The sequence below is a fragment of the Polyodon spathula genome, chromosome 3 (assembly GCF_017654505.1).
Source record: "Polyodon spathula isolate WHYD16114869_AA chromosome 3, ASM1765450v1, whole genome shotgun sequence".
In the NCBI taxonomy this organism is placed as follows: Eukaryota; Metazoa; Chordata; class Actinopteri; order Acipenseriformes; family Polyodontidae; genus Polyodon; species Polyodon spathula.
The window spans coordinates 52,804,626-52,829,691 of record NC_054536.1 but is presented as its reverse complement, the minus strand read 5'-3'; the positions used below and the strand labels follow the sequence as shown (position 1 = coordinate 52,829,691).

The 25,066-nt window shown below is 38.0% G+C and overlaps 1 protein-coding gene across 8 annotated transcripts in view; it reads left to right on the top strand.

Moving 5' to 3' along the window:
- LOC121313172 (A-kinase anchor protein 9-like) overlaps positions 1-25,066 on the top strand; it is a 151,188-nt gene that overhangs the window by 80,973 nt on the left and 45,149 nt on the right. For 7 of the 8 annotated variants that reach the window (XM_041245459.1, XM_041245463.1, XM_041245462.1 and 4 more), the window contains 9 exons: positions 4,614-4,826; positions 12,364-12,402; positions 13,560-13,792; positions 16,753-16,872; positions 19,179-19,355; positions 19,585-19,689; positions 20,986-21,138; positions 21,357-21,536; positions 21,690-22,820. In XM_041245459.1, the coding sequence (XP_041101393.1) occupies positions 4,614-4,826; positions 12,364-12,402; positions 13,560-13,792; positions 16,753-16,872; positions 19,179-19,355; positions 19,585-19,689; positions 20,986-21,138; positions 21,357-21,536; positions 21,690-22,820 (2,351 nt within the window). The remainder of the gene's footprint in view (positions 1-4,613; positions 4,827-12,363; positions 12,403-13,559; positions 13,793-16,752; positions 16,873-19,178; positions 19,356-19,584; positions 19,690-20,985; positions 21,139-21,356; positions 21,537-21,689; positions 22,821-25,066) is intronic. The other variant, XM_041245458.1, reaches the window with a different exon arrangement.

The window sequence follows — 25,066 nt, the reverse complement described above, 5'->3', positions numbered from 1 at the left end:
CTAGCTCCCTTTCAGACTGCATCCAGGTGTGGTGTATATAATCACAAAAAGGACAACCTCTATTAACTTTTTTTTAGGCCCCTTTTTTTTTTTTTTTTTTTTTTTTTTTATATGTTTTCAATCTTTTTAAGTCACGACGCAGCCCTTTCATATTCTGCGGTGGTGACCTCACCACAACGCAAACTTCGTCCTGCCGAGGGCTTGGTCCTGTCAGTGGGCGGCTCTCCAAGAAGTCAAGTGACATCTCTACAGGCAGCCTGGCTCCAACCCCATGAAAGACTTATTGTGCCTACTCCTTTAATAGCTATTTCTAACATGCAGACTGCACAGGTGTGGTGTAGAAATACTGGTTAAGCTGCCTTAGTAATTACTGTATTACTGGAAATATTAGGTAGTCATGTGAAAAGTGCAGTCATGTCTCCTAGGAACCAAATGTAGCTAAAATTAGCATGCGTGTATTTAAAAAAGCGAAACAATTCAAACATTGCATTTAAAGTTAAACTTCAAGTTAAAGATCCAGCGCTCAGGCATTTGAGGAATGTTTTTTAATCTCTATTTTCTAGACTAACATTCTGGGCCATGTGATATTTCAGGAAAATGTGTACAATAGAAAAGTTTAATTCTGAATATTATCCAAGTCTATTTGTGTCAGTGTTTGTTGCCAATGTAGTATCTGTGTGACATAAATTCCTTTACCCTGTGCGCACATAAGGAATCCTTTTCTTATCCTTTATACTCCTAACTCTGAAGCCCAAAGCACATAATCAGAAATGATCTTTTGCAAATATGTTTGCATGTGGTAAGTATTTCACAAGAAAGTGTGTCATTAGTGATGTCGCAATGTAATGATATACAGTACAATAAACTTAAGAAATGTGTATTGCAACCTGTCAAATTATTATAAATATTGCTTGTTGGAACTTGTGTGAAGAATTTTACTGGACTTACAATTACAGTATAATTACTTTCCGATGTAATGCTTGTTTAATATTCAAAGTAGAGGTAAAAGGGTAGAGGCTACCTTAAACAGAGAAACCATTTTAAAGGCTTACAAGCCCTATATGGTTTTAAATATCCAAGTGTTCATAAGTGAATATCTTTAAATATATGATATGATCTGATGTAGCGAATACCAAATACACCTTACAGGTTACAATGCATGCCAAGGTGGTTCATGCATAGGCGGGTACATTTTAAAGCCATTTATTTTCCATGGGGTGGGATAAGAGTGTGGTTTTCAGAAATTGCATTGTCGTGCATTTGAGCTGGAAGCAAGGAATAATGAAACACTAATCCATAGGTTAATTGAAAGGTATTGAAGTCATACATTATTATATTCATAAAGTTAATAGGTCCCCTCATCAATTCTTATTCTTTAGAATTCAGACATAACTGTTTGATCTTTTGTTAGCTGTATGGGTGTTTCTTAAAGAAAAAAAAAATTGCAAGCACTCGGATGTCATGGTTTGGAGCAAAATCTTCCCCTGTTTACAATATAGCTGTTCAAGGGCCTTTATCCATAACCAACACAACACACCCACGCTTAACCACTAAGTTTACTTTTAGGTCATGTACTGAAACGACTACTGTACCAGGTATCTTTTCATACAATTTCTTATGTTTTTCATCCGTTATTTTATGTATGTAGTTAAAACAAAATCAGCTAAATTACTTTGGTTTGTTAGTGAAGACAAAGGATTAGGTAATAAATAATTGTGTTTTGTATTTCTAAATGTTATACTGTCTCACGACACCTATGAATAGAAGATGTTTCTTCTGAAGGGTTTGTATTTTATAAATAATGCAAAAAAGTAGTAATGTGTAGTACACAAACAGACGTGTTTGCAGTGAATGAAACGTAAACATTAGCAAACATGCGTCACCATTAGCATCTTATTTTCAGTAATATCAGAGTATCAAATGATCAGAGGTTGTTTGTAAGTATTAATGTTTATATATTAAACATCTAATTGTTAGAATATTATTCATTGCATGTCTAGGCTTGAATTCCATTGATTGATTAGCTTTAGTATCTCTGTTCATTAAGTTTGTGTTAATCTTTAATATTGATTCTGTTTATTCTATGTTGTGCATTCAAGTTCATTGCATGAACTCTATTTGAGGGTTAAATTCCAGGGAGGTGTTGAAGTCTCTGCACACAGGCCTATCTTACTTGACTATTTCTACTTGGCACCATTACAATTCTGTCTTTTCAGAGAGTGCCAAAAGAAGTGCACAACACACTTCCACATTCCCTCACAATGCATTGTAATCCTAACTTTTATTAAAATAGATTTAGGCCATTTGTGCTCTATCCAACTAAACGTATCAGATTTATGGGGTGCATGTCATTCTTGAAAGTGCAAATATTTTACATTTGCCACTTTCTTAGGGTTTAGCCAAGGTTTTTGAAGTGGTAAAAGTATATACACAGGCCTCCTATTACTTGTGTGTAAAGTTTCTTAACACAAATGTATATCACCCTGAACCTTATACCTAATCTACAACTGAAAAATATGTTTATTTATATTATTGCATAGTCTATAGTTAGTAAATGCATGTTATTTTTACAGGAGGTCCATGTGATGATCTTTCCTGTTTTAATTTTCCTAGGAAGGAGTAGTCTGAGAGAGAGAAGCAGGAGAAGTCAGACAAAGTGAAGACTAAAATACACCCACAGAAATAGTGGAGGGAGAGAGAGATTGAGAAAAGAAAAAAATAAAGAAAATATATCAGTTAGAGGCAAGGCCACAAAAGTGTTTCACATTTGTTTTATTCTGAGGATGGATAGACAATCTCTTACCTGTTCTTATGATGATAATAAATAAATCGCAAAGGAACGTTTCTAATGCTAGTCTGGGGTATTGACTCTTGTGTGCCTCTGAATTTCAGAGGAATGGGTGCGCAGTGGGGTTATGACCACTTGAAAGGAATCGCCAAGTGAGGCTTGTTTAGACAATGTAATGGATGGCTCTAGTTTCCAAATTAATATTCTTCTCACAAATTCCATCCTACTAGTTATTGATCCTTATAGAAGTATGTAGCTATCTGTGACTTTTCCTGAAAGATGCTGTTCAACCTAAAAGACTTCCTTAGGTGTCTCATAAGTTTAGTGAAATAATTTAGCTTGACAGGTAGGTGCTCTTATCTCTATGGTATACAACAGGTAGCAATTGGAAAAGATGAGTCAGGGTTGTGCAGTGACGTAAGATAATGCCTAATAAAAACCTCATGGGCTGTGCTTATTATACATCATGAGTACCAGCAGAAATAGTTTCGTACGCATCAAAATTGGTGGTCTTCATCCAAGTCTAGCTCCTCCTCCTCCTCTTCCGACAGTTCAAACAATTGTAGTGGCAGTGTCAGAGACCACAACAATAGTGTCCTGAATATTTAAGTAGGAGTCCGGATTGCTGGTTATGGCAATTTTTAACAAATCATCACACATTCTCTATGTATTTCAATATCCTACCACCATATTGACACCCTGGAGATTCAAAAGCAAAAAGTCAAACATGTTGTCACTTTTTATAGTGTTGTTGAATACGTAGCTTGATAGCACAACAGTATTTATAAGGATATAGCCGAGGGGGGAAATATATTTTAAGTAAAATTGTTAAGTAAATGTATTTTTTTTTTAAATCACATTTAAATGGAACTGCTTTCAAAGATCGACACCACCTCTCACCAGAGTTCAGTTTGGGAATCCCTGTAACTGCATCCCTCTTCTCTGAATAGATGGCTTAATTGAGGTTACTGCTATAATTGGTTTTTCCAGTGTCCATTAAAAGAAAGCTCCAGTCTTAAGTGAACTATGGGGACTGGTATTTAATTGTTGTGAAAAAAATGCTTTCCTGTTAAATGTACTGATGGTACACCTTTGCGTCTTAAAGAACAATATTGTAGTCTGTGTTTTTTTTTTTTTTTTTTTTTTTGAGTTTATTGATTTGCATACCAGTTATGCAAACCCCTGACTATAACACAATCCATGTCATCATATACATGAGTCCACATGCAACAATGCAAAAATCACACAGCAAATAAGACAAGATTAAGCCTTTTTTAAACACAGTGAAAGCACACAACCCCCTTTGTAACAATACTGGCTGCAAACCCCCCCCCCCCCCCCCCCCAAAAAAAAAAAAAAAAAAGTTACATTTGTCAGCTAATTATACTTACATGATATTGATGTAAGTATGTAATTTGCTGTTCAATGTATGATGAGACAGAACTGGTTAAATTAAGTCTTGATTAAAATGTTGTGGACTAGGAATAAACAGACTACTACAAAACAAACTGCAGTAGGCAAGCAACATAAAGTGAGTATACAAATATTAATCCCTGCATTATAATCCATGTTGTGCAATACATAATTAAAAACTGTTTAGATAAGTCATGAGGCATCTCCTGTTGCATTTAGGTTTGTTGCTGCCTGCTGTTTTAGTAGTCTTTTTATTTAAAATGTCTGTTATAACCATATTGCAGAAAACAAAAAAAAAAAAAAATAGTGCTGGATTTGATCACTGTGGATCTTATAAATTGAAGGTAAAAACAAATCTCAACTGCCTCAGCTTTGATGTAGCTTTCTCACTAAAACAATGTTTGTGCTGCAGGCATCCTCGATGGCTATGCAGGTGAGAGAGTGGCGCTGGAGGAGCAGGTCCGGCAGAAGGCAGAGATCCAGCAGCACTTGGAGCAGGAGCTCCAGCTAACAAGCAGCCGCTTGCGGGAACTAGAGGAGGAGCGACAAATAATGCGTCAGGAGAGGGAACTACTGTCCAGACAACAGGATGCCATGAGAGACACTGCTGGATCCAAAGAGCTGCGTAAGTACACAGTCCAGATCTGCATTGTACACATTGCCACCTGCACAACTGAACCAAACTTCTTTTAAGACATAGATTCTTTTTACATAGTAGATCCTGTTTTGTTTTTGTTTTTTGAGTCAGTCCTTTTCATTTTCTATCAAAGCTGCAGTAACTTTATATCGTATGAAATTTTCAGTCTAGACATAATCTAAGAATGGTTGTATATATTAATTTTAAAAAAATGCCATATTGGGACTAGGTGTGGCTTTTATAAGATAAATAGGTTTATCCATTGTAAACCCTGTTACTACTTGGTATTCAATATTTACACATTACAGTAGACTGTTTACACTGCATATTAGTAATTTCGTTTTTTAGTCTATTTTAGTAAAATGGGCATAAGATGTTTGCTGAAGGCTTACAAGAGCTCAGAGTCTTTGGTTATTGAGCTGCACCCTTTATAATAAATCCCACACATCTATAAACACAGTTGGAAATGACAGGTCACAATGTGTGACAGGTCATTTTCTTTTAATTTAGGATTTCATTAAAAACTCAATCATAGTTTCTCAGCTAAAATACTGATGCACAAAAAAAAAAAAAAAAAAAAACGCAACACTCCGGTCTAATCGATTTAATCAAATAATTTAAACATAGATCTCAAACAAAATCACAGAAACTGTGAATAAAAATACAGATCAAAGAATCATCAGAAGTTTTCAGTATGAAATGTGACACACTGTCAAAATGACATTGCAAAGTTAGTATCTGGTATGACCTCCGTGAGCATTAACATAATCCTGGCAGCACTGATGCGTAGACTTGATCAGCCTCTGGACAGATTTCTGCGCCACTCTTCCTGTGTAGCTTTAGGCAGCTGGCGAAGGTTGGCTGGTTGCGGTAGTCTCCTGTGGATGGCACTGGCGATTTGCTCCCACAGATGTTCTATTGAACTCGGGTCAGGAGAAAAAGCTGGCCACGGCAAGACCTTGACATTGTTTTCTTGAAGTCATGCAATTGTAATCCTAGCACTGGGTGGTCTTGCATTGTCCTTCTGGAAAATTGACACTTCTGAATTGGCTTGCAGGAAAAACTGTTGCCTCAAGGACTTCAATGTATCGCTGAGCAGTAAGACTGCCCTCAATCTGCACCAAAGGCGTTCTTGTGTTAAAGGAGATCCGTCCCCACATCATAACACTTCCACCGCCCCACTGGTTGGCTTGAACAATGCAACAATCAGCATAACGCTCACCACGTTGTCTCTACACACATTGTCTTCTGTCTGGTCTGTCAAGGGCAAAACGGTATTCATTAGTGAATAAAACACTCCACCACTCTCTGTGTTGCCACCTCACATGTTCGCTGGCTCACAGAAGATGGCGATTTCAGGGCTGTACGTTTAGATTTTTAACTATTGGCCACTGAGCTAGTGTTTTTAATGGCCCGGATGCAATTTTATCTGGCCCAGCATATTGATATATTTTTTCATGATGGTTTTTATTTTCAGTATATTTCTAACTGTGTATGGTAACCAAAGAGAGCCCACATCTCAAAAGAAAGTGGCTAAACGAAGCCTTTCAATATATGTTACTTCAGCCATTAAACATGTATATAGCAAGTGCTATAAGAAGTAATCCAACTTGGATAACATTAGAAAGGTAATTTAACATTTTGATGAATATAATGACATACTAATGTTAAGCAGAACAACACAGTGACTAATAAGAAAAGGCAAGATACTTGGAGTTGGAAAGGAGTCATTTTTTTAACTCTGGACTGCAGTTCAATGCAAAACATCTACTGTTGAAGTTCTGTGAATGGATGTAGTAACGGCAGCATTTGAACTAACCGTTAAAAGTACAACCAGGTGTCCTTGTTTTGAATTATTTACAGGTTATTGAATAAACAAAGTAACTTGACTTGGATTCATCTGATGTCAGTACTTGATGGCTAGTTGTAATTAGTAATGTTAAAATATTGTAGTGTTGGAATGTATTTTCTATTTTGGCCAGTATGTTACATTATTTACACAAGATTGTTTTCTAAATATTATTTGTTAGAATTAAACAGATGTGGAATATTTAGGTTGCTATATGATAGGTGTTATTTTATTCTGAATACACTACAGCAAAACTTATTTGGTGGTTTGCACAATATTATGCTACTGTTGCTTTCATTGGAAGAGATACACACTGTGACATTGCTGCTGCTCATTGAGTGCTGTATTTTAATTCGGTAAACAAAAGAAAAAAACTTGTACCTAAGGAAATAGGGTACAGAGCGTAGAAATCTCGTCTTGGACATTGTTTGAACAGTTTGTGAACCCGGCTAAACTTTACCAGCTTAAATTGTTATGCTGTCTGCTTGTGCACATGCATTTGCCTTTTACTCTTGATAGCGTAAGGGACCAGAGTTTGTGTAATCAAATACACAAAAAAGGTTGCACCCTATGTATTCAAATAGGAAACTATTTGAAATTCCCACCCCTAATCCTAATTACAAACACTATTAAAACAATATTCATAATACAAAATAATAGTAATTCTATATAGAGTGTTGTCGCTTACATACCCTCTCCCCAGTCAGAGCCAATCTTGCGAGTCCTGGAAAGTTTGTGAATGGCATTTTTGACCTGAACGCATCAGATCCCAAATAAGTTTGTAAATTCGATCACGTATCTGGGTATCCATCAGGACATTTTGCTGTGAGACTGGATATGATGTAAATGAAATATTGAATTCACAACAAATAAAGCTGCTGTTTTATCTGCAAATCTGGGAAACTGATGCCAAACAAGGCTAAACGTTACTTTTTTTTCTGTGTCATAATGAAGCCAACTCTCCTAAATGTTCGTTTAGTTGTAGAAAACCTGACTTCTAAAAGATTTGCCGCGGGAATGAGTACCAAAACAGCACTTCGTACGCAGTCTCAGATTCTGACTGTAAAACAAATATGTAAAGTTAGGATTAGTTCGTTGTTATGTTTTTAAAAAATGGTTTGTAAATTAATTTTCAGCTTTTTGACACACTGGCCCATTTTCCTGGATTCATAAAACGGAAGCCATATGCACTATATATATATATATATATAGTACTAGTTAAATGTAACCAGCCCAGTCGGGCCTGTGGTGATTCATAAGTACCGGGCCACTGGGCCATGGTTAATGTCAAACCCTGAATTTCGTCTCTCAGCTGTCAACATGTTACCCCTGAACAGCCTCCGAGCATGCAAATCATTTTCATGCAGACGGTGAGATAAAGTCATTCTACTGATGCGCGGGTTATTTCTTCCTGGAATTTCTTGTGCTGTAGCCATTGCAGTCTGAAAACGATTTTTTTGGACTAGTCTGCTGATTGTTGAAGCACAGCCTCTCACAGGCAACTTCTAAACAGACAGACCGCCTTCAATCATGCCGATAGCAACCAGATGATCTTCAATATTCAATGGGGCATGGTCGTATCTTTCGCTGTTCTTGCGTTAATTAAAATCATGTCTTTTCAAATGGCTATTTATACAGATTCTTGATCAACTAATTTTGGCGATTTTAACTCATTTCAAATACCAAACACTGAGCATCTACTGTTTTTATGAAATCACATAACTTGAGCTCAATATTGTGTTATCCAAAGGAACAGTACTACTCAGACATTCAAATAACCTATCTGCTAAATATTTATAATGTAAATAACATTATGTATGTGCCCAATGAGCTATTGATGTAAAACTTACATTTGCCTTTTCATTGTGCACTAGTGTGTGTGTGACTATGTATAGACACACACACACACACACACACACACACACACACACACACACACACACACATACACACACATACCCACCCCTCGCTATACCGTGGGTTCGTCTATATAGCGGTCTTGGTGTTGGATCCCTATTTTTACAGTCTAACTGCGCATGCCTTAGCTGCACTATGCATAGACAATTTCACTTAGAATTACTCTTTGTTTTATTTTGTACTGCACACCACAAACAAAAATATACAAAACAATGAAAAATAAAGCTTTTATATCATACACACACATTGCACAATAACACAAAACAAATTAAATATCTACTTGCTGAACCGTTTTGCAGGATTTATATTGGACCCAGACACCCGCGATATATCGTGTGTGTGTGTGTGTGTGTGTGTGTGTGTGTGCGTGCGCGTGTGTGCATTACCTATAGAAAGTCTACACCCCCCTGAACTTTTTTCACATTTTGTTGTGTCAGTATCTCAGAGTTTCATGCATTTAAATGAGGATTTTTTTTCCACTTATCTACACACCATACTCCACACTGTTAAGGGGATAAAAAGTTTTTTTTGAGAAAAAATATATATATTAAAAATACAAAACTGAAAGATAATTGGATAAGTCTCCACCTCCCTGAGTTAATACTTGATGGAAGCACCTTTGGCAGCAGTTACAGCTGTGAGTCTGTTGGGATAGGTCTTTACCAACTTTGCACACCTAGATTTTGAAATATTTGATCATTCTTCTTTACAAAACTGTTCAAGCTCTGTCAAGTTCCTTGGGGAGCGTTGATGGACAGCAATCTTCAAGTCATGCCACAAATTTTCGATTGGATTTAGGTCGAGGCTCTGACTGGGCCACTCAGGGACATTTACCTTTTTGTTCCTTAGCCACTCCAGTGTAGCTTTGGCTGTGTGCTTTGGGTTATTGTCATGCTAAAAAATAAACTTCCGTCCCATTTTCAGCTTTCTTGCAGAGGGCAGCAGGTTTTCCTCAAGGACTTCTCTATGCTTTGCTCCATTCATTTTCCCTTCTATCCTGACAAGTGTCCCAGTCCCTGCCGATGAGAAAAATCCCGATAACATGATGCTGTGATTGGAGGGACAGCCTGATCTAGGCAGGGTCTTGGTGGTTTCATACACCTTCCACTTCTTAATAATCATCTTGACCGTGTTCCAAAGGATATTCAAGGCCTTTGATATTTTTTTATACCCATCCCCTGATCTGTGCCTTTCAACAACTTTCTCCAGGAGTTCTTTTGAAAGCTCTTTGGTGCTCACGGTTGAGTCTTTGCTTTGAAATGCACTACCCAGCAGAGGGAACCTACAGGAACTGCTAAATTTATCCTGAAATCACGTGACTCACTACAATTTAACACAGGTGGAGGCCACTTAAATTGATGTGTGATTTTGAAGGTGATTGGTTACGCCTGAACTATTTTTGGCTTGCTATTACAAGGGGAGGTGGGGGGCGACACTTATCCAACCAAGCTATTTCAGTTTTTATTTTTAATTAATTTTCTACAAATTTCTAGTATATTTTTTCACTTGGAAGTTATTGGGTAGGATGTGTAGATAAATGAAAATAAAAATTTTAAAAATTGATTGGACTGTTATCTTCAAGTCTCACCATAAGTTTTTGATTGCATTGGATAAAGTCAGGACTTTAACTTGGCCACTCAAGAACATTAATTCTCTTCTTGTTCAACCACTCCAGTGTGGCTTTGGCTTCATGCTTCAGGTCATTTTCTTGCTGAAATGTGAATTTCCTCCCCAGTTTCAGAGTTTTGGCTGACTCAACAGGTTTTCCTCAAGGATTCGCCTGCACTTTGCATCCCCTCTATCCTGACAAGCTTGCCAATCCCTGCTGAAGAGAAGCATCCCCACAACATGATGGTGCCACCACCATGCTTGACAGTTGGGATGGTGTTGACTGGGTGATGTGCAGTGTCGGGCTTGCGTCAGACGTAATTTTTGGAATTTAGACCAAAAAGTTCAATTTTTGTCTCGTCTGACCACAAAACCTTTTTACACATGTCTGCAATGTTATCTACATGCTTTTTCACAAACTCCATGAGGTGTTTTGAGTAATGGCTTCTTTCTTGTCACCCGTCCATACAGGCCAGATTTGTGTAGGGACCAACTTATTGTTGATGTGTGAACACTGACTCCTCTCTCAGACACAGAACTTTGCAGATCTCTCAAGGTCATTGTTGGCTTCAGAGTGACATACCGATCCTGCTTGCCTGACTTCTCAGTTTGGGAGGGTGACCTGATCTGGGTAGTGTCTGGGTGGTAAGATGCATCTTCCACTTCTTAGTGATGGACTTCACTGTGCTGAGAGGGATAGTCAGCGCCTCCTGAAAGTTTCTTGTACTCTTCTCCTCTGCCTCTCTACCACAGATCGATCAATTAGCTGTTGGCACCGCGTTACTGTGCGATTTACCCCTGTACTGTACCTTGACTGTTTAATCCCTGTACACAGTGACAGGTTTTTACAGTTTAAAAAAACAGCACTGACTGCAACAGCATTGTAAATAAAATGCCTCTGTTAGATGCTGTGCTCTTGCTAAAGCATGCTTGGAACTCTTGTCAGTCAGCAAACAATGCAACATTGTTTAAAAAAGCTGGGGTTCCTGTACTTGAGTTGGAGACTGGGGAAGGGGATGAGAGTACTCTGTAAATAATGTGTGCTTGTAAACTTTTTGTAACTTTTTGTTATTTTTGTAGTGTTCTCTGTGTGTTTTGGTGCTTGTGTGACAGATAATAAATAAATCCTGTTAGCCTGCGTGGCATATCAACTTCAGCCTCCGTCTCGCTCTCCTGCCTGTCACTCAGCAGCGAATGCACGCACCCATACAGCAGACAGCTACCCCATCACAAACGTTAATACAGTGTATCTTTCTAAACAAGAGATTTAGGAGAGCTCCCTAATAAAAGCTGAATCTCAAAACAATAATAATATAATACAGTAATTGTTACAGATGTGTGTAATGGTATTTAAAATAGGATTAATTTCTCTGCCTTTTTTACATATCCACCCTTACTTTGGTCCCATTGCAGTTGGATACACGGCGGATTACTGTTCTTTTTATTACATTTATATGTTTTATATGTTTTCTGTTAGTGTAGTGAGTGTCTTAAAGATTTTTAACTGCATACACGCTTGTTTGTTTTGTTTACTGTACTGGTGATTGGGGGGCATTTTGAATGTCAGGTTATTGCGTGGGAGTTTATACAATCCATCACTTACTGTGGGTGAATCATGTTAACACAAACGTGCCTATGATGGTGACTGTACGACGCATTTTCCTTATTTATTTGTGTCAATGCTTGTACATACTGTGAATGTAGGTAACCATGATCTATTTTTTCAATGTACTAACACCTGATTGGCTGAGATAGTAAAGGCTATAACACAATTTTGCATCAGTCCAAAAACATTCAAAACAAACCATTGTACAGTATTTGAATCTTGCAGCAACTTGCTCCACAAGTTATTTTATATCAGAGACTGGTGTGGATGTGGTGTTCGAAATCGAGACTACAGCTATTACAAGATATTGCAAGTAATGCTGTAAATATGTATGGTCTTGGGGCATCCTAAGGAACTGTTTTGCAAATACATAAATTATCTTTGGTGTCCCCAAAATTTCAGAGTTGGCATCAGCTTCATTTTCTACTCAATTTTTTTAACAAAAATATATTCATAAACTACTACTTTCATTTCACCTCTTGCCTCTTTTTTAAAGACATGTTGTAAAAATGGCTGTGAATCACTGTGCTTCTCTGTTCTTCTAGGCCTAGTTGAAGCTGCAGTTGATGCAGCACCTGAAGCAGGTGTGTTTTTACTGAGCATGGCCAGTTATTAATCAGATGGCACACTTACAGAAAATAGGCATTTATGAATCAACTGCTATTGAGCTTGAAGCTTACTTGCCTTAGGCTTGCTTACTTTACTAACCTACTGCTGTGGTTTCTGATTTCCTTCCTTTTTCTAACTATAGTACCATCTATTATCAATACAGATTTAGCAAGCATGGTAAAACACTAATTAATAATTGTCTAAGTAACCTAAACAGCAATCATCTTCAGTGGCTCTTGAAACCGTGAAGATGTTAATGATGTTAAAAAAAAAAAAAGTGAGAAGTCCTTTTATTTTTAGTATATAAAAGTATTGTCAATCCTCCCAATGCTTGTATAAACAGAGATCAATATTTATCATTTGTTTACTAGGGCTATGTGAACTTTTTAAGAAGGTGATTGCTGTTGTTTGAATACTTCCGTGCCTGAAATGCATATGGTTACACAAACAGTAATTTTATTTTTTTTCTTACACGTTCTCACCCTTTGATTTAACTAACACTTATTGTGAATTTTACTCTCATATCAAATAATACAAGGTTAATGCTGGTATGGGTAAGATTGGTTTAATTCTTAAATCTGCTATAAAATGGGAAAATCATTTTGTTTATCACTAGAGAAGGAAACAACTTGAGTTTACCTTGATTCTGTCAGCTGCAAAAATAAACACTTCCAGAAGATCTGCCTTGTTCTTTGTCAATAAAAGAGTGTCAGAGTGCCAGGCAATAACAGCAAACCCTTCACACCTTTAAACTTATTTTACTCAAAGCATGGAGGTAATTATTAAAATACATCTAGATTCAGTCCTGTAATGGCTCCCATTATTTCCAGAAACAAGTCTCAAGGTTTAAGCCCAGCGTTCTTTGATTCCTTTCTGGGGATCAAACACCACGCGTTTGCTATGTAAATCTAAATCTAAATAATTCAAGTAAGAGGCTATGTTGTTTATATAAATTCTGATCATAATTTACTAAATTAACATCCTTTCTGAAAGCACTCTGACAGCTGTCAAGGAAACTAAAAATGTTTCAACGTTCCTATGCCTTCTCATTAGCAAAGTGATTAAGCCTAAGAGCTTGCTTTTAGGATCATCTGAAAAAAACGGTGGGTTGATTTTGTTCATTGAAATTCAGACCTGCTGGAGGAGACTGAGAAGCTCATGAAGGAAAAGGTGGAGATGCAGCGACAGGCAGAAAAAGAGAACGATGAGCTCCTGAAGCAAGTGAAGATGCTGGAATCTGAGCTGGAGGAGCAGGTGAACAAAGTCATAGAGATTGAGCAGGAAAAGGCGGCTGAGCTCATGGACTTGAGGCAACAGATCCTGGCTCTTGAGAAACAGCTGGAGAAGAACAGAAAATTTCTAGATGTAAGCATTCAGGGTTTTTTATTATTAATTTTTCATTAAGATGTACAAGTTCCTGTGCCATCTGGTAATAATGTATATAATAGGGGTGGGCAACAATATGAAAATTGTATATCGATATCGTGCACATATTTAGAATTAAAACACAGAAAAATATAACCCAATTGGAAAGTGAAACATATGCAAATGGACATTAACAGATATTTGCATAAGAAAAGCAATAACTTACTTGAATTTTGTGGTTCTTTGCTTCACAATAGCCATGGAGAAAAACAAGGTCTTGTTATATTGTTTTACTATTCCATCATCAGCCACCTCAAAACTGAAATATTTCTATACTTCACTGCTTACAGACTAGCCAAACCGGAAGTAATTTAATCTTCTCTGCATATAAATGCTGACTCACGACGCCTCTAAAAGTATTAATTACGGTGTCTTACTGCATGTTGCATTATTTTGAGATGCGGTTTGATGTTTTAAAAGTACATCTCATTTATAAATACAATGAACCACTGACACATGCACATATCTCAAACCAATCCCAATAGTGCTTAATGCAGCATTTGGTACCTTGTGAGCACTTTCTGAATGGAAGAAAAAATACAGTTAACCTTGGTTAAATCAACACCCCACCGGGATACCATTTAGTGTTGACTTATCCAAGGGGTCGAAGTAACCACAAGTGCATATGAGCCATGACATTAACATGCCTATAAGTAACAGAACACACATGTTTACAGTGTTACAGTATTTACAAGTTTATTTTTAGTTAAATGTCCTTAGAAAAATAGTTGAAAGAACTGCAGTGAATGAATCCATTATAGTCAGTATACAGTACTGTACAAACTCGGTACAACTCGTATAAGTTGATTTGAAATAAGAATTAATAAAATAACTACAGCATTATTTTTATGAAAACAATCCAACCACAAACTGTTAACTGTACTTTTAGGTGTTGGCTTGTACTGTCTATTTTGATGGTTTAAATAACAAAAAAACAAAACAAATGTAAGTTATACATAGTCAACTTGGTGAACTAAAACAATAAGCAGCTTGAAGTTTCACACAGAAATCGTCATTGTCGATTTGTTTCTCATGCAAAAGCATGTGCTTTGAAAGTTATGCTGACAAGCTTGTATCCCGAATAACATTAGCTTTAAAGCCAATTGAACAAAAACTAATTTTTTGCTTTTCACTCATTATGAACTGACACTGTTGCACTTGGTAGTTGCGAATGAAGGAACAAACTGTCCGTTTCCAGTCAGAGGTCAGTCACTTGAACCAACAGTGTCAAGTTATCCAATAGTCTTTTTAAGAGTTTTTACCCCTTCGGTACCGGTAGCAAGGGTCGAGTTACGAGTAAAGCGTGCTGTCGAATTAAAAAATGAAGAGGCAGAATGCATATATTTTATATGGAGAAAATTCAGGACCAAGACTGTCAGTCGAATTAAGTGAAGGTGTCAAGTTAATGAGGTTGCGTGCGTGCACGCGTGTGTGTGTGTGTGTGTGTGTGTGTGTGTGTGTGTATATAAATTGTTTAAGCCAATTTTACTGTTTTTTTTATGGTTTTTTGTGTCAGTTTGTTTTTAGGTGTGTATCCCTTTTAAAAAAAAGACCATTCTGTTGTTTCTTAATTAGTTGATGCGTATACGATTTTGAAAACAGGTAAGGGATTGGCCAGTGAGAGGAAACCGATGAAGAAATGGGAGTAGAGCAAATGAGAGAGGGCACACTGGTTGTGGATTTGTTGTTTTTCTTTATAGCTGTTGAATGTTTGCAATACATCTTTAATCAGGTTCTTAGAAAAAAGAAAATCGCCAGTCAATGGAATAAAATGGTTAAGTAATACTTTAGTGTGTGGTGTTTGCCTACAAGACTAAATGATTGGTATGTATAGGGTTTGGTGTATCTTAATATAAAATAAACTTGATTATACCGTGTAACAATTTTTTTGGTTCCTGGGAAGTAAGTGTTATTTCCTAATTGCTTATGCCTCAAAAGTATAGAAAATGGCTATTATTCCCCACAAACTTTGCTTTTGTGACCAGGACAGTGATATTTCAAAATATCACTATTTCCAACGGGAAAACGGGCAAATGTGTGTCTTTTCGTTCACATAGTCAGAAAGAAACAACATATGAATCCAAATTAACATGTATTTATACCAAAATATTACAAAAATGACTACAAAAGATTTAGATGTGAGTAGTTTTTCGAGATTTACGATTATACTGTGTTTTTTTTCATGGTTAACTGTATTTACAGTATAATCGTAAATCTCGAAAAACTACTCGCTTCTAAATCTTTTGTAGTCATTTTTGTATTACTTTAGTATAAATACATGTTAATTTGGATTCATATGTTGTTTTTTTCTGACTTTATGTGAACGAAAAGACACACATTTGCCCGTTTTCCCATTGGAAATAGTGATATTTTGAAATATCACTGTCCTGGTCACAAAAGCAAAGTTTGTGGGGAATAATAGCCATTTTCTATACTTTTGAGGCATAAGCAATTAGGAAATAACACTTACTACCCAGGAACAAAAATTGTGTTACATAGTGTTATACTGTGGTTGTATTTTTAGCGGTGTTAGCAATACAAAGTATGTCTCTGCGAGTGTTTTAATTCCACAATATCACGATATGGAAGTTATCGATATTGGTACCCACTCCATATATGTCAGCAATGTATTACTAATCTTGAACCAATGCAAGCGACAGATGCAGGGGATGAAAATTGTATTAAATGCTGGTTCATATGGCTCGCATGCATATATGAAAAGACACTATAAACTTTGTTTCCAGTGTCCCATGTCGGTTTCAGTTACATTAAGTAGTTTTTAAGTTGTTACCATCTTATAAGAAATTGATTTTTTTACATTTTTTTTTTTTTACATTTTTGCAGTTACTACTTTTTTAAAGTAGCATACAGCTCATATTATCATCATAATTGATTCACAGGAGCAGGCTATTGACAGAGAGCACGAAAGGGATGTGTTCCAACAGGAGATACAGAAACTAGAACAGCAGCTCAAGTATCCACAAAAGTTGCAGCCCAGCACAGAACAAAGGAACAAAGAGGTACAACAATCCTGTAAATGATTTTAAAGAAAATATCTTATTTTGCGTCAGTTGAAAGGTTTTTTTTTTTTGTGAATTCATGTTTGCTTACAAAACTTTACATTACCATTGATTGGCTGGTGACAGCACCATATTTAAGGTATTAAAACCTGTATGGCAGGATCTTTTGATCAAACAAACCTTTTACATTTTTTGTTTTGTCTGTGGGGAGGAAACCAAAACCAAAAAGTTATTTTATTAAAAAAAAGAGAAAGAAAGAAAGAAAGAAAGTACATTTAAAAAGCTTTTGAAATGACTCTTATTCTTCAGTTCCCTTTCCAGTACGAAATTTAACCATTAATTAATGGGACATAATCTCTTATTGCCCAAATTACCTGAGCACTTATATCAGAGCTGCTCCTTTAAACGCACTGTATACGTTAGATGTCATCTCCAGCCCCAGGAGATGAATTTGAGTGACACATAAGGTGCCATTTTCTCTTTCAGGCCTTAGCTATAGGTTCTGATTAAGTCCCCTCCACTCTCCCCACCCCTTCTCTGGGGTTCAGTACGGCTCTCTCCCTTGATGCTTGGCTCCTCATGAGTCGATATTAAAATTCACCTCCCTTATCGGACACGCTACCTACTGGATGTACCAGATGCTAAAACGCTTACACGAAGCACGTGAGTCTTCCAAGGAGTTGGCACACCTCTTCCCCAAGCAGAAGCCCCCAGCCCGTAAGCCAACAAAGTATTGACAAAATAGGCGTCCTCAGACCCAAAGCAGATTCAGGCTCCTGCAGCCCCTGCTAGAGCTAATGAGTAGAACCGTTATCACGGTGCGCAACGCATAGATGACAGGATCCAGGGGCCAATTGTCTGTTTGGAGCTGTGAGCAGTTCATCTAGCCCTGCAGCATTTTTTCAGAGATACACAAAGGAGACATGTGTTGATCTGTACAGGCAACACCACAGTGGTGGGTTACATCAACTAAAAGAGGGGTCTCTGGTCTCTCAGTCTCAATCGTGTTGCCCGGGAGCTTTTGTTATTGGCTCATGAGCTCTTGCTTTCAGTAAAAGCAGTTCACGTGCCAGGGGTGAGGAACTGGGCGGTGGACCTCCTGTCCAGAGGGGGCCCCCACAGTTCGGAATGGCGATTTCTCCCAGAGGTTGTGAACCTCATCTGGGAGAGGTTCGGTTGCATGGAGATAGATATATTTGTGACCCTGGAGTCCACCCATTGTCTCCCACTGCTATTCCCTAGTGGAGAGCGGACACCTGCTCGGCATAGACGCACTGGCCCATAGATGGCTCAGGAGTCTGCTGTATTCTTTCCTGCCATTGCCACTGCTTCCACTGTGCCTGGTGAAGATCAGGCAAGGTTCTCGACACTGGCACAGCTTCTGTTAAGTCAGCATTGCCAGACACGGAGGATTCTGTGGCATCCAGATCCAACAGCTCTGCTGGTTTGGGTCTGGACCCTGAGTGGAGACATTTGAGCTGCCTCAGGTTATCTGACAGTCATTGAGATGCTTCAGAATGCTAGAGCAGCATCTGCACACTCCCAGTATGGTAACAAATGGGTTATATTGCTGATGTGATGTCAGTCACATTAACTGGATCAACAAATTGCCCCATGGCAGATATACTGTAATTTTTGCAGGACTCCCTCCACTAGAACTAAGGTTACTCTCTGCACTAATCCTGTGTTTTTCCCGAAAAGCATTTCTGCTTACTATATCAACCAGGCAGTAGAACTGGTGGCCTTTCATCCACCTCCTTTCCAGTCTTCCAAAGTGCTATACGCTCTGTCTGGTTAGGGCACTGTCGTATTATGTTGACCGCACACAGAGTTGGCAACAATCAGAGCAGTTGTTTATTTGCTGGTGCTGCAAGTCCTTCACTTGCAACGGCATGGGTATTATTATCCCATTAGGTAATGGTTACATTTCGTACTGGAAAGGGAACGTTAGGTTATTATCATAACTCTGGTTCCCGGAAATAGAAATGTAACCATTACCATTCAAGGTCGCTGCGCTCACTCCCAATGGAGCAGGCCTGGAAAGAAAATGGCACTGAGCCTTATGCGTCATTCATATTTATCTCCTGGGGGCAGAGGTGACGTCTGACGCATACAGGGCTCTTAATGGAGCAGCTTTGATAGAAGTGCTCAGGTAATTCAGGCTATAAGAGATTATGTCCCATATCAAATATTAGTCACACAATGAATTTACATTTTCAGTATTTTATTGTATGTATTTTTTTTTTTTTTTTTTGCTTTTCTTATAATCTTTTTATTTTATGGTTCTCTTTTAAAAACGTTTCCAGGTGGAAGTTCTGACCAATCAGCTAAAAGATAAAACAGATCGGTGCAGCGAGCTTGTACTAGGGAAGGAACAGCTACAGAGAGATGTGCAGGAGCGAAATGAAGAGATTGAAAAGCTAGGAAGTCGGATAAGAGAGCTGGAACAAGCACTAATAAGCAACTCAGACAGGCTACAAAAGGTATGACTTTATTGACCTGCATGTACAGTTATGCATTTTTGATCATGTAAAAGAATTAATAAGGACAGAGGTTCGTTTTTTGGGGTTAAAGTTTAAAATTGTGAGAGCATGCAAGATCTGGTACAACATTTGCCTTTCTAGAACGTTTACAAAGAGTTACTCAACAGATACCAAGCTTTTAATACAACTCCCTTATCAAAGCAACAACTACCTAATAATTTTTTTTAAGGTGGAAGAAAGAAAGCTGTGTACACCAGTTGAGGTTAAAGGAGAAATAAACCTTGAAGTACAACTGCAGACTGAACGTGAAGCCTTGGACAGGAAGGAAAAAGAGGTATCCAGTCTTACCAGCCTATTGGTTAAGCATTTCTACCAGATAGCGGCTATTTATCACTTCATGAGCCATGGCCTTCAATGTTTTTCCATCCTCTTCTTTAAAACCATACATTCTCAAGAAAATAATTACCAGCAGTTGTATGCATTGTGCAAACAGTTATCTTTTGTCAGACATTGGGTTAATTAGGACATGTATTGGTTTGTGTTTTGACAATCATATTGAACCCACAATATTAACTGTCACCAATCAGCAATTACCTACTTATTAAAATGTGGTTGCTGGCTAGTTAGTTGGTTGGTATGTACTGCGTATACACTTTAATGCAGTTTGGTGTTTTGCCCCTGCCTGACATAAAATATAATGCTTTATGGTTGCTGTACCAGGGGAGATCTATACTGACTGTCTGGCACATGAGTGGTTCTGCAGGAAGAGGGTAGCAGCCTCATTAGATCTACCTGTCAATCATGGCAATGACACAGAGAGGTTGGGAGAAAGGTGTGTTGTCTTTCCCTCTCTCTGAGTGGTTGAAAGGCACGCCTTGGGGGATTGCAAGGCCCATAAGAACTGTGCTTGGTTGTGCATTCGGGTGGCCATGACCGGGGAAACCCAGTGATGGTAGCTGAGGAGGCGAGCGTAAACAAACACCAAGCAGGAGCGCCAGTGATGGGAGTGAGAGAGTAAAATGAGGCAAAAGCTGCTGAAGAAGACAGCCAGCCTTAAATGAATCAATTATTAAAATTTATGGTTACGTACCCGATAGGAAGTGTGTAGTGATAGGGGAACCTTGGCCACCCCAGTGTATAGTGAACAATGAAGCACAGAACGGAGTCCCGAGCTGACCAGCATAGCGGTAGTGGGGGCAAAACAGCACCTTTGTTTTGTAGTTTTATTATGTGTTTTATTTTCCCTTTTCATTTCGCCTTTGGTTTTCATTATTATTTTTGAGCACCTGTGAATGCGCCTGTGTATACCTGTGTTGATAACCCTGTGGTCCTGAATACCGTTGCCAGTATACAGGCCACAGACAACAGTGCCCTCTGCGGGCTAAAATATATAAAAAAGAAAATAAATAAAACTGGGCACCTGTGTAGTGTTTTCAGAACCATCTTCTGTCTCCCGTGTCAGTGAATACTGACACGGGAGACAGTATTTTACATATCAGCAACTTCCACAGTTGCTGATATGTAAAACACATTGTATGCACTCTATTTAGTGCTTGCCCAGCTAAAGATGGTGAAAATGCCCCACTGATTTTTGTCTGTAAAAGCAGCTTTGGTTTCTGTGTGTTTTTAGATCTTAAACTTGGAAGAGCAGTTGGAGCAGTTCAGAGAGGAACTTGAGAATAAGAACGAGGAGGTCCAGCAATTACACATGCAAATGGAAATCGAAAGAAAGGAATTAAGCACCGAGCGTCAGGAGTACAACCACCAGAATACACTGTTAAAGGTAAATGGCCCTTGCATTTCATTTCTATTCCAGTACACAGCAAAACATATAAAACACCTGCATGTACAGGGTATGGCTGTCCTTATAACACATGTATTGCTTATGAGCCACCTTTTTCAATATCATTTTATTACCAGCCTCCCATATGTAGTACCAGGAAATTCACTTAACATGAGAATGTGATACAGTTGAACAAATCCTTTCTTCTGTGTTTGTAGAATCAAGTCGAAGCATTGCAGAAGTCTCTTAATGACTCTGATGATGTTTCGATTGAGGACCATCGAATTGTAATTGGAAAATTCTCTCAGGTCATGGAAGAAAAAGATAAAGAAATTGAGCATCTAAATGAACAACTTTATAAATGCCAACAGCACCTAGAAATTGCATCCGACAACAAGGTATCTATGTTTTTCAGATAAAATGCATCGCTTCAATTCGTCTTGTCTATAGCAGAACAAAACATGTTGTAAGCTTTATCATAGCTGTCTGTAGTATGAATTAATGTAAGGATTGATTTAGGATTTGGTATTAATTTCTCGTTGCCATATTAGGTGATAGAAGAAAAGAATGAACAGATGAGAGAGCTTGAATCTCAAATTGAATGTCTAAAGAGTGAGCAAGAGCGCTTGAAAAGGAAAAGTGAAGACGAAATTGAGCAACTGAATGAAGTAATAGAAAAACTACAGCAGGAGTTGGCAAACATTGAGCACAAAACACAGGATGGTGATCCTGAGGAACCTTCAAGTTTAAAGTACCCTCTGGAAATTATGGTAGAAGAGAAGGAAGCTCCAAAGTTACAAGAGGAGAAGGGCTGCAAAGAAATTAACCTGTCCAAGGAAGAATTTGAAGGCATGAAGCTTAAAATAGAGCAGACAAACCAGGAACTGGAAACCTTAAAGGCTGATAACCTCAGCCTATTGCAGAAATACAAATGTGTACAAGAGGAGGGATCAGTTACCTCTGTGGAAAATGTCTCTAACATGACAGCTGAGCTGGAGGAAGCCTTACCAGAAAAGACAGCTACTATGGTAGTCATTCAAGCTGAAATAAAGGCACCAGAAGAAAGTGCTAATGTTAAGATAACCAACCTGGAAGCTAAACAGGAAGAACTTGAAGCTTCTGTCCGAGAAAAGAACGCAGAGGTAGAATTGTGTCGTTCTCAAAATGTGCAAGCTCAGGCCAAAACTGAAGTCCTGAAGCAAAAGGTTATTGAGCTGGAAGACCAACTCCGGGAGAAGGTCGCTGCTGCTCTTGTAAGCCAAGCACAACTTAGTGCAGTGCAAGAGCATTCTAAAGTACATACCAGACAGCTTCACAGGCAAATTAAAGAACTGCATGGACATTCTGTTATAGATGTTGGGCAGAGAGAAACTGCAGAAGTAGGCAAGACAGTAGCAGAAGCCATAGCAGTCACCCACGGTTTTACAAAACCAGATAATGAAAAGCAGGACAGTAAAACTGAAGATCAGCCTAAAAACAAACTATCAGTTTTAACGCTGAAGCTCACAGAGTTGGAGAAAGAGCTAGCTGAGCTGCAGAAGGACAGAGAGCTACAAAAGCAGCTGGTTCACAGCACAGAAGAGGGTGTGGTTGAATATGAGAAGAAGTTAGCACAGTTATTGGCTCGGTTGGACCAAATGAAGAAGCCTATGGTAGAAAAAGATGATGCACAAACATCTAAGGCAAGTAAATGTAGTGCACATTTTAAATGTTTATATTTTGACTTGTTTTCCTTGTTCTATTTCCCGACGCATCATATAATCCTTCAACTATATTTGGTAATAATTGTTATTACCAGTTTTATTAATCATTCACCAGTAAAAACTGTGTTGCATCAATCATGGAAAGAAATTAAACATATTATTAACCATGCATTGTACATTCAGTTGGCAGAGGGTTCCCAAACTGGTGGCCGGGGACCCCTGGGAGCCGTGAGATGGTTTCAGTTGGACCGTAGCACATACAAAAATGTTCTCTCTCAAATGAGCTTGACAATGCAAAGTTTAATTTACGCAAATGCTGCTGTTAGGTGCTGTGGGTTATTTCAAATGTAATACTGATGTTGGCTTGTGCCTGTGCTAACAGTATGGACCATTATAAAACAAAACAGGGATGATTGTAAGGAAAACTATATTAATGCACTTTATAAATATTAATTGCAAAAAACTACTTAAATAGCGAGTTTGCAAAACAGACCAACAAAATTAAGGAAATTGGGGTTAAGTTTTTACAATCTTACACGAGACATGTTCTGCTTAGGCATTGTGGAGTCAGTACCCACGTGTGTATAATAATAATATATTTATTTTTATACAGCGCCTTTCATAGTGGACCACCATCACAAAGCGCTTTACAGAGGTAGGCTGTGAACTGTGCATTATATACAGTCACTTTCAATAGCACGTTGATTTAACATCTCAGCCACAGGATGGAGCACAAGGAGATTAGGTGACTTGCTCAGGGTCACACAGCAAAGTCAGTCAGTAGCAGAGGTGGGATTTGAACCACTGCAGAGGCAGTGTGGTCCAGTGTAATAGTTTGTCTGCCTCCAGTATTGTGGTATCTACAAATATGCCAATAAAATAAATCAAACCAAATATCAAAATATTTGTTAGCACTGAGTGCAGTAATTATGGAGTGGTTTCTCAGTCATCCAAGAAATTATCCTAAACATAATGAATACAGTAGTACTTCTACTGGTACAAAAGAACAATCTCTTTCACTAATGGGATCAAAATCTAAATTTCAGGTAGAGGTCCTAAGTTAGGATGCCTAATGTCATGGGGGCCTTGAGCCAAGAAAGTTTGGAATCCCTGCAATAGGCCATAATTTACGTAATTCTTAATCGTGAATTTCCATGGATAAGTCAAAGAAAATAAAAATCACACACGATTTTCAGACTACGTGATTTTCAGACTTAGAAGTGAATGGACGCCGACATTATTTAATATATGTCATTGAGAAATCTAAAGCCTTGAAAGTTTGTTGTGGTACTTTTCCATCTAAATAAATCCTACAAAGCATGTTAAGAAGTACAAGGCAGTTTTCCACTTAGCCAGTTGATTGTGAACTATGGAATTACAAATTAGTTTAACATTAGAACCACCAAGATTTCGGGCTACATACAATCGCCGCACCCGCAAACTGTGTGGCTCCATTTTAAAACGGCTTCGATATGAAAATGAAAAACAAACAATCGGATACAACTTAATATTTTTGTTTATGTACATCATACATAACATTTTCAGAGCAGAAACGCTGTATTTACATTGAAAATTAAACTTTTTCTTACACAATAAACTTGTGTAAACAGGTGTAGAAAGCTGTATGCACATATACAATTATAAAACATAAATAACTAGTTATAAAAATGTGATAAAACAAAAATATAACATAACTTATGCAATGTGAAAGCTGTTTGAGTTCAAATGCTCTGTTTGTCTGCTCGGAGTTCTGTTACAGCTTTCTAAGTACAATCTACACAGAAAACACGCTTTTCAGCTGTACCAGTGCATTTGCCACAGACTTCCTTTTCACAACGGGCGCAGACATCATAAATTCAGTTTTTATTGCATTTAGGAACCTGGCATTGTCTTTTATTCCGTGAGCCAGTGGGTGCAGTTGAGGGGCATTTGCCAGCCAGCTTTCGTGTCTCTTATCAGAATGTTTCTGTTGTAGCTCAGGGCTAGCTGCAAAATGAAGTCCCTCTAAGTGATTGTGTTGCCGGTGCACTCCTTTTACAAAACCAAAGCGTTGATGGCTGCCAGGTCTAAAATATTATAAAAAACAGCCACAGGCCACCTGCGAGGTACCACCTTTTTTTTATTTATTTATTATTATAAATTTAGTCGTCTCCAATTTTTTACCCTGGTTTTTCTCCCCAATTTGGTATGCCCAATTATTATTTGTATCCTCGGCTCACTGCTCG